The 9,685-nt window shown below is 35.5% G+C and overlaps 1 protein-coding gene across 1 annotated transcript; it reads left to right on the top strand.

The window, feature by feature from the left end:
• Window positions 1-31: 31 nt before the first annotated feature.
• Window positions 32-9,675, top strand: LOC135693161 (mitochondrial-processing peptidase subunit alpha). The gene is made up of 11 exons (XM_065211550.2): window positions 32-348; window positions 2,483-2,562; window positions 3,165-3,247; window positions 3,924-4,026; window positions 4,806-4,898; window positions 5,478-5,747; window positions 6,050-6,352; window positions 7,199-7,264; window positions 8,072-8,160; window positions 8,549-8,604; window positions 9,383-9,675. Exons 1-11 carry the CDS (start codon window positions 75-77, stop codon window positions 9,556-9,558), a joined length of 1,593 nt encoding a protein of 530 aa, XP_065067622.2. The 5' UTR covers window positions 32-74; the 3' UTR covers window positions 9,559-9,675.
• The last annotated feature ends 10 nt before the right edge of the window (window positions 9,676-9,685 follow it).

Raw genomic sequence — 9,685 nt, 5'->3', positions numbered from 1 at the left:
GGATTGCCTTGTTGATCGAGGCTCGAGGTTGAGACGGAATCGAGGTTGAGGCAAAAGAGTAGAGTGACAGAAACATGGCGTTCTACAGCTGCAAGCAAGTTGATAGATGTTTAAAAAAAATTTGTTACAATTGCATTGACAGAACAATAAAGATTCGAAAGTGTAGTAGCAATACAGCAGTTCCACCTCTAAATGTAGCTTTACCAGGTGTAGCAGCAACTCCTGTTGACGGAACACGCAAAGAAAAAGGCAAGATTCGACGTGAAAATAATGTAGAAATAACAACGCTGTCAAACGGTATAAAGGTGGCATCAGAAGAATCTTTCGGGCCGTTTTGCACACTTGGAGGTACTTTATAATGCTATTTCTACTTCATTCAATTGCTTTTACGCTGGAAAATAAATGGATATCATTGTTTTTATGCATTGAATGTTTTACATTGTAGGAACAACACAACAACTCAGATGTGATTTTTAAAAAAATTAACAAAAGAGGCTCCAGGGGTGATTTCATAAAAAACGGTGTGGTTTCATATGATCACGCCCATCTTCACATAGGTGCAAACAAAATATCCAATAGGAAACTATGGAAAACACAAATTATCAATATAGCAATATATGGCTTCAGAGTAGGGGAATAGACACTATATTCAACAAGGTGCAAGATATTATAACATGAGGTTAGTTGTGAAAATATATATGGCAAAGCATTATATTTGGCAAATAATGCAATGTCTGCATCTTGAGTGCCTTATCTCCATGCTCTGCATACTGGTCAACAACCGCTCACTGCATGCACATCAGGGAGAATAATGCAAATGCAAGTGCAGCTGCCCTTACACAAATAATTTTGACAAGAAATCTAGGCCACAGGAAATTTAGTTCTTAGCTCTAAAGTTCTTAGCTCAACAGTCGATCCTTTCTGGTTACTTACCATGTTGAAACAATTCAGGTTTCATGCGTTAAGAATATTATGAATACCTTAAAGGTAACCCTGTCAAATGACATTTCAATTGGCCTTTCGAAATAGCATTCTGGTGAAAATGAAACCGTTCAAAGGATTCTCTTCCCTATTGCATTTAAAAATGTTTCGTTTGTTTTTCGCATGACTTGCTAAGTAGTTAACCAGTTTACAGGAGTAGATGGCTTCCTGAGAGATTGAAAGGTGATTAATGTTATTTGAAGTCAAAACATAGGGGATCAAATTCCTATCAATATTATAGTTTTACCCAAGAGGTGTCGAGAAATGAAAGGAAGACCAAGGTGGGCGGTTAATGTGCAAACTGACATTGAGGCGAGTGATGAAAAGCTTGTCTTACTAACCTGGGACGAGCGTGGAGGCACGTGTAGGCAGTCGCCTGCCTCAAACAGCCAGGTCTGCCTTCATGTGGATTTTCAACATTTGTATGAACCATGCAGCTCTGGCTTGACACATAAAGATAGAATTGTTGGTTTTGTACAGGCCTCAGTGTATGTTCATGTGCAAATAGTTTTTGCCCATGCATGCTCATAAACCACAGCAAAAATTATTTTATCTTATTTACTGATTTTGATAAATGGCCTTCAGCTTCACTTTTCTGAATAAAATGGCTGACTACTGTGAAAACAATTGATTTCAAGATGTTTTTCCTTAATAAGCAATTACATTAATTTAGCCTTTTTGCTGATATTTAGCCTCAACTGGTAATGGTAGCACTGTCTGCTTAGTGAATGAGATTCTCAAAAACTGCATAAAACAATTTTTTTTTTAATTTCTCGATAATTATAGACCCTACTGTCCATTGCAATATTGCCATTTGACATGACTGACTTCCCCATCATTGCTAAAGTCACTGTTGGTAAATCCTTTACATGTACATACTTTGACACCCTGGAAACTGACAGAACTTCCTTTAAATTTGGCAACTTTGACTTCCTGCTGCTTTATAAACATTTGAAAGATATCTATGAACTTTAAGGCTGCTGAATTTTTAAGAAATTTTTCCTGCATATCTTTTCTTTTGCCTGTGTGATATTTTGTGTGTCGTGCCAGTTTGGGCATGCGTGGAGATATGTACATGCGATTGCATGCCTCTATTACAAATTTGTAATAGACTCTATCAAACATCATACAAGTATCATATCCCTACATCGTTCTTTCCTACTTCATTTTATTGCAAACAAACATTGTTTTGGGGGCTTATTGGTGAATTTGCTTTTAAAAACTGACTCTAATGTCACAAGGCTTTTTGTAGAATAAAGCCACGGCTCAGTACACCATCTATTGTCATGGACCTGGCTTGGCAGCTAAGCAAACCTCAACTGGTCTGAAATTACCAGTACTGCATCTTTCATCATACCTTTTTTGAAAGGCTGTTATTAGCACATTAAGATAGCTTTTCAAAGGCCATGCTGTGAGCAATCAATTGTGTAAAATGAAAGTTCTGACTTCAAAATTTTGAAACATTAAAACGGAATGATAAATGCTTTACTTCCTTTTGTAGTTCTATTTGATGCTGGATCAAGGCATGAAGTTGATTACCCAAGTGGCGTTTCTCATATGCTGGAAAAAATGGCTTTTCAGGTACTGCAGTGCTTTTTGCATTATAATTTGCTAATTAGAATTGTAATAGAAAACTTTTCAGATTCTTTACTTAGTTTGCTATTTATCCAAATGTTTGCTATTGCTTGTTGTTTTCTTCACTTTTTAACTAATTCTATTGCTTTTTTTATCTTCAATTTTCCCTTTTTACACAAAATTTTAGAGCTCCGATTTATGGTCTGGACTTGAAATTTAGTTGATGCAAACTTTTTTCCTAGTCTCAATACTTCCATCCTACCAGAAGACTATGTTTGCTGATTGTTGGCTTGTAGTAACAGCATTTTGTGTTATACCTACAAAAGAAGAGATGGAATTCAGAAACTCCTTTCTTCCAATAAACAAATAGAGTAATGTTTATAGAAAAAAAGGGATCTATAACATTAGTAAAGAAAGCTTTGTGCAGTCTTTGTCCTTAAACTCTTACTATGTCTTGCTCAATCTATGATCTCATGCTTGATTGAAATGATACTTTATAAAGCTTCATATCACTGCAATGCACTTTCCAACCATTTTGGACAGTACCTGGTTTTGCGCTGTGTTTATGAATAGATTGTGATTAGCTTCTATTCATTTTGTAATTACAGAGCTCGAGAAAATATCAAGACTGTGAGGCAGTTAATGAAAGAATGGAAGAACTGGGTGGGAATGCAGATTGCCAGTCATTCAGGTGCACTGAAAGTTGCGAATAGCAAGATGTTGTTAAATTGTTCCTTATTATCTGCAAACAAGCATTGTTACCAGTTTAGTAACATAGATAACTTCTAAATGTTATTTATAATTCAACTATATTTATAGCTGTACTTAGTGTACTGGTTTGTACATTGTACTTAGTGTACTAGGGGCTAACCTTGCATCCATTCTACTCAGATTTGTATATAATTATGCTTTTTTAACTTTACAATGCAGCATTTAGCAATGAAATTTGAGTTGCGTTTCGTCCTGTAAGGGCATTTTCCTTTTCTTCAAAGTGCCATTTTGTAAGCACAAGCAATTTATTTTGATGTTTGTCAAACAGAAACTATACTGATGGGAACAAAAGAGCAATTTGAACATGTTTGTGCTTCAATTGTTTAAGATTACTGCACTCTGGTCACTGTGCAATTCAATTGTTACTTGTGATTGTTACTACAACCAAAATTGATTTTGCTAGGCAAGTCAATAGGTAAAACATGGAATGAAAGAGTCTGATGAAATCAGAACAATGAACTGAGTTTGATACAGAAAAATAGTATCAGCTTGTGTAAAATATCTTCTGTTGTTTCTTCCTAAATACTGTGTAAGGTTAATAACCAAGGTTATGTAATGGTTATTTTTCATTTTGAAATAAGGCTTTGTCATTTTAGGGATTGTACAGTCTATGCAGCATCTGCATTTACAAGTAGCTTAGGAGGAGCTTTGGAAGTATTATCTGAAGCTGCATGGCATCCACGGCTTACTGATGAAGAAGTAATTTATTCATTTTCGTTTTCTTAATCTGCTTATCACTTTTCAGCTTATGTCATTAGCTTAAAGAAAAAGAAAAAGGATCCTTGTTAGATTAATGATAGCATTTATAATATATTTTAAAGGACTCCAGAAACTTCTTTTTGTCCCAAAATAGCCGAATACCTGCCAAGAATGAATCTTCTCTGAAACTAAGTGAATTTCCCCCTCGTCAAATCATACACCATAAGTTTATATATTCTATAGTTACTTCTAGAGCTTGACCAGAGACAGTTTTATAAATGTCCTTAATAAAGTTGTAAGTGGGAGTGCAAAAGAAAGATGCAGCAGCCCTGATAAGATCGTTACAGCTGATAATCAATTTTTTAGACCTTCTCAATTTTTAGTTGACTTTGTGTGGTACTCCAGCCATTTTTAAGTTTTAAAATTTGTCTATTCCTATATATTTGCTAAAAAAAATTTGGATTGAATCATATAAGCGTTTGGCATTGATTTTTTAGATTTTTCTATAATGTAATGTAATATAATATAATATAATATAATATAATATAATATAATATAATATAATATAATAAATATAATATAATATAATATAATATAATATAAATATAATATAATATAATATAATATAATATAATATAATATAATATAATATAATATAATATAATATAATATATTTAATATAATATAATATAATATTTTAGATATTTTTATGTTTCTTTTCGATTTTTGATCTTTGGTTTCATTACTTTTACATTTTGATAGAAGTAAGTTTATTTTAGATAGAAGAGCAGAAAAAGACTATCGCCTTTGAAATCGAATCTTTGGAATTTAGGCCAGAGCCAGAGCCACAGATGCATGATATGATACATGCTGTGAGTTTGATTTCCTAAGTTTTGCACTGATTTTCTGTTTACTGCTACTGAATACAAATAGCTTCCGGTAGAAGTATGCTGTTTGGTGCAACAGGCAGGGCCACAGAGAGCCAAGCCGGGCCCAAGAGTAGGCACAATGTTTGGGTCCCCCTACCTGTGGATTTAATACTAAAATGCGTAAATGCATACAATTTTCTTTATTTACTTTTCATTTATATCCGTTGACAATTGCTAGACTTGTCCAGTAGAGATATGATTTGTAATTACCATGCTATTAAGCGTTGTGTTATAAATATACACAATTTAATTATCACAGGACCCCTGTTTGCTTACGGGCCCATGAGCCCCTTGCCCCCCTCTCCCGGTGGGCTGGCGATAGGTTATTTTCCCTTGAGAGTTTGACTTATCGCGAAACAACTGCGTTTTACGTCACATAAAAAAGTTTTGTGCAGAAAAAATGTATAAAAACAGAGAGTTTTTGTTGAGAAATCTGATGAAAATGAGGTATATTGTCGTGAAAACCCTGATATGAATTTTGATATTTATTGTTATGTTTTATTGATCTGTTCTTATCTACAGGCTGCGTACTCTGGCAATACACTGGGTCTTCCTAAGATCTGTCCAATTGAAAATCTGACGGTTATGGACGCAGAAATCCTGCAACATTTTATGAAGAGGTACTACTCTCCCGAAAGAATGACAATCGCTGCTGTAAATGCAGATCACGGTGAACTAGTAAAATGGGCAGAGAAATATTTCGTTGAACAGGCTCCAAGCTGGGCAAAAGGCCTAGAGAACATCCCTCCTCCTGACCAATCAATCGCACAGTACACTGGAGGTATTATCCGGGTATGTCGTCACATTTCTACTCTCGAGCATCCATCACAAGCAATTTCAAGTTGCCTTTTGTCATTATATAAGCTATCTTCTGTTAAATGACTGCAACATTTATATCTAGTTAGTGAAGACAATTTTTACATAAAGAAGCTCCTACACTTCTTGATGTAACCCTGTTGTGCTATTACTGTTATGCCCAAATAAGAAATCTTTTTCAGATTCAGGAATCTTTGTCATCTTAAGCTTTGATTACCTCAATTCAAGAAATAAGCAACATCTTGAGTATTACGAAGTCAAACGTATTTTCTTTTCAGGACCATAGGCCTGAACCTCGTGTGCAGCCAGGACCCAACCCGCTTCCAGAACTTTCCCACGTGTCAATCGGATTTGAAAGTGTCTCATACAACGAGCCTGACTTTTTTGCTTTTGCTGTTTTAAATATGTTGCTCGGTGGAGGTGGATCCTTTTCTGCTGGGGGGCCTGGCAAAGGAATGTACTCAAGACTGTACCTTAATGTCCTCAATCGACACCATTGGATGTATTCTGCTACTGCTTACAACCACAGCTACGCAGACAGTGGAATTTTTTGCATCAATGCCAGTTCAAATCCTAATCAGGTATTTCTTGCTATTTGGAGCAGTATCTTGCGCCAGCGAAGAGCATTCTGAATGTTACCCATCGTTTCAAGATGTTCTTTGAACTGATTCATTTCAATATCCACGGTGCCTAAAATCCCCATGTTTTCTCTAATCATCGAATCGCATCATAATTTTATAGTTCTTTTGCTTAACTTTTTTGTTATCACTAGCTTTCTTCACAGTTATTAACCATTTACCCTGGATTCCAGACCCACTCTATATAAAATAAGAGAGAGTTAAGACCCACTCTATATAAAATAAGAGAGAGAGTTACTTTTTTATAGTGTGAATCTGGGACCCAGAGTTTTGCGGGCTCTGTGATTAAGATAAACGATTTGTTGACAGAGGAATGATCAGAAGATTTTATATTCATGAGATTATATCGTATCTAAGTTTTTGCTTTTGATTAGAAGAAAATTATGATCGACAAAATGATGAGTTATTCTTGGTAAAACAGCAACACTACACACAGTTAGGTGAATTCATGAATGCTGTCGCTTTTAGGCTTTTTAACTTACTAATCTTAGCTATTTCACAAACTTCATTTGATTTTCGTAATCAGTTTGTCTACAAGCATTTATTGACTTGTTGATATACATGTAATCTCATTTCACCCCCTCCATAGGCCCCTTTTTAAGCAGGAGGTCTTGGGTCTTAATCGAGCGCTGAAATATTTTTCGTGAAGATTTTGGAAGTCCTTTGATTACAAAGACTTCTCACAGCAGAAATGTTATTATAGACACAAACTATTAAGCATTTGTCAGCTCGTCAAATAATATATTTTAGAAGTAAATGAAGATAAATCCGAATTTCTTTTTTTTTCAGATCAAAGATTTGGTACAGGTTGTAATTAAAGAATACATCACCTTGGCAACAAGTGTTCCGCATTCGGTGAGAGTTATCCTCTGGTCTCCTTTTCATAAAACCGATTTGAAGCTTTTGTCAACTTTTTAGGGCCTTGCGGCAAGAGAACAAGAATTGACTTTCACAGGTTTATAAGTTAAATTGAAATTTGTTTGATTCCACAAACCAGGCTGCATCACATGATTTACCGGATGTTAAACAATTACTGTTAAAATAATAATCAATTACCATTAATTACATGTTGCATGGACCTAAGAACAAGGTGATCATCAAGGGGACCCGTTCCCACTAACATTTTAGGGAATATGCAAAAGTTCCAGTCCAAAATCTACTTCTTTTAAATACAGGCACTGATGAATTCTTAAGTGACTTTTTTAACGACGTCCTTTTATTGTGAATTTTAAAATATCTTACACTGTTATTGTGAGTACTCAGATCTGCCCCTACCACAAAGTATTTTTTGCGAGTTAAGGCCTGGGAGGCTAATTTGAAGACTCGCGGTATCTCTTGTCAATTGTCTAATGGAAAATGCGCCTTTTTAACAAAAAAGGGTGTCATCAATTTATCCCTTGCTGTTAATAGGCGTGGTGGATGTTCCTTAAATTGTTGTTTTCCTCCAAATATTAGCACTTTCCACGTCTATCATTGTAACGTAAAATTGAACTCTCCCAAATGTTCGCCCAAGATAAGATTTATCTCTTGAAAATTCGCTGTCTGTAAGCCAGTAAAATTTGAGCTGCTACCTGACAAGGGTTTAGACCTTTCTTGAATAAGACACATAACATGGGTGCTCTCCAATCAGGACTTCAAAAAACTTTATTGTGTTTATTTCAGGAGGAAGTTGCTCGAGCTAAGAAACAATTGCAGTCCATGTTAATGATGAATTTAGAGTCACGAGTTATCGCGTTTGAAGATATTGGAAGGTATGTTACTTTATTGACGTTATTTTAGGGCTGTCTTTGCAGCAAGTCCCAGTCAGAACTAAGCCGTTTTTTCAAAGTTTCTCGTTCTTTAGGGGACAATAAGATCCCTTCAATCCATAAATCTGCCATTAAGGTTGGGCGTGTGAGGTATCACTTCTACAGCTGTTTCAAAATTCATTTTCTTGAGAAGTTCTTCAAATTTCCTGATGAACCCCAGTCATTTGTTTAAAATTTGCAGTTTCTTAGATGTAACATCAATTTTTACAGCCTGGTGTTTGTAAGTCACGAACCTTAGAGAAATGGCGATTTGTACCAGCTGTAGGTTTATGGGAGGACATGGTGCTCCTCGGATTACAAGGCATTGATTATTATAATTATTGTTTTCAAGGCAAGTTCTTGGTCTTGGTTATCGCAAATCCCCACAAGAGCTCTACGATGCTATTGGTAAGCTTAGATGTTACAATTTTCCATCGATCTGTTGTTTTTTCTTGATACTTCTGGTAGGAAATTCCGCTTACGTATTAGCTAAGTTGGTTTTACCAAGAAAGCTTTGTTTTGTTTCCAAGGATTTCGCAGGATTTGTTGCTGGCTGTTGTGATAACAGTTATTCCCAATTACGAATAGTATCGTAAAAATGTCTCCAGTGATGTTCAGTATTTCTTGGTTTGCTTACAGCAATTGAAATTTGAATAAATACCATACAATGCCTGCTGAAATTCGTGGCATACAGCGTTAACATTCGCATATTTATAGTGGCATCTCCTCTCCTTCATTAAATACTGCAGCCGCAGTTTCATAGCAGTTTCACAAAATTAAATGTAATTTTTTGGATAGTCGTAAGTAATATCCTTGTCAAACAATAGGTGGGAGATAGGGGGGAAGAAAGTTTTTCTTTATCTTGCGGTTTTAGTTTTTTCCGAACCAATCATTGACTGTATAATGGTCCAGAGACTTTACACAAGGACTGTAGGAAAGTTAATTGCAGATCTTAAATGCACAGATTAAATCGCTGTTTTTGTTTTCCTGTGTTGACTTTGCGGGCATTTGAGACCATGGGCTGAAGTTTACCAAAAAATTGTTCCATTGGCCTTCTTAATTGCTGAAAATGTCATCCTTTATGATTGATTGGTTAGAGTGATTTGTTACAGTGATTCATCGAATTGATTGATTGATTGGGTTTCTGTCATTCCTGCCATACGTAAAATGTTATTTGTCCTTTCAGAGGCTGTCACACCAGAGGATATCCGCACAGTGTCTCAAAAGATGCTTGATAAAAAACCTTGTGTAGCTGCAATAGGAGATATATCACAGCTGCCTAGCTACGAAGATATAGAACGAGCAGTCATTAAAAGAGGTACCTTAAAAAGCAGTGGTAGGTACTTTTTTAATCGTTTCTAGAATTGTATTGACAATGTCCTTCACCAACGAAGAATTTGTGTTCAGATTACTGCGTCGTGTTTGTAGATTTTTCGTACAAATTAGGCATAATTAAAGCACACCTGCGATTTTAGTGAAGTTTTGTCTT

This window comes from Rhopilema esculentum, chromosome 11 (genome assembly GCF_057945365.1).
Source record: "Rhopilema esculentum isolate cy_ngs chromosome 11, ASM5794536v1, whole genome shotgun sequence".
Taxonomy (NCBI): Eukaryota; Metazoa; Cnidaria; class Scyphozoa; order Rhizostomeae; family Rhizostomatidae; genus Rhopilema; species Rhopilema esculentum.
This window is presented reverse-complemented; position numbering and strand designations above follow the sequence as displayed.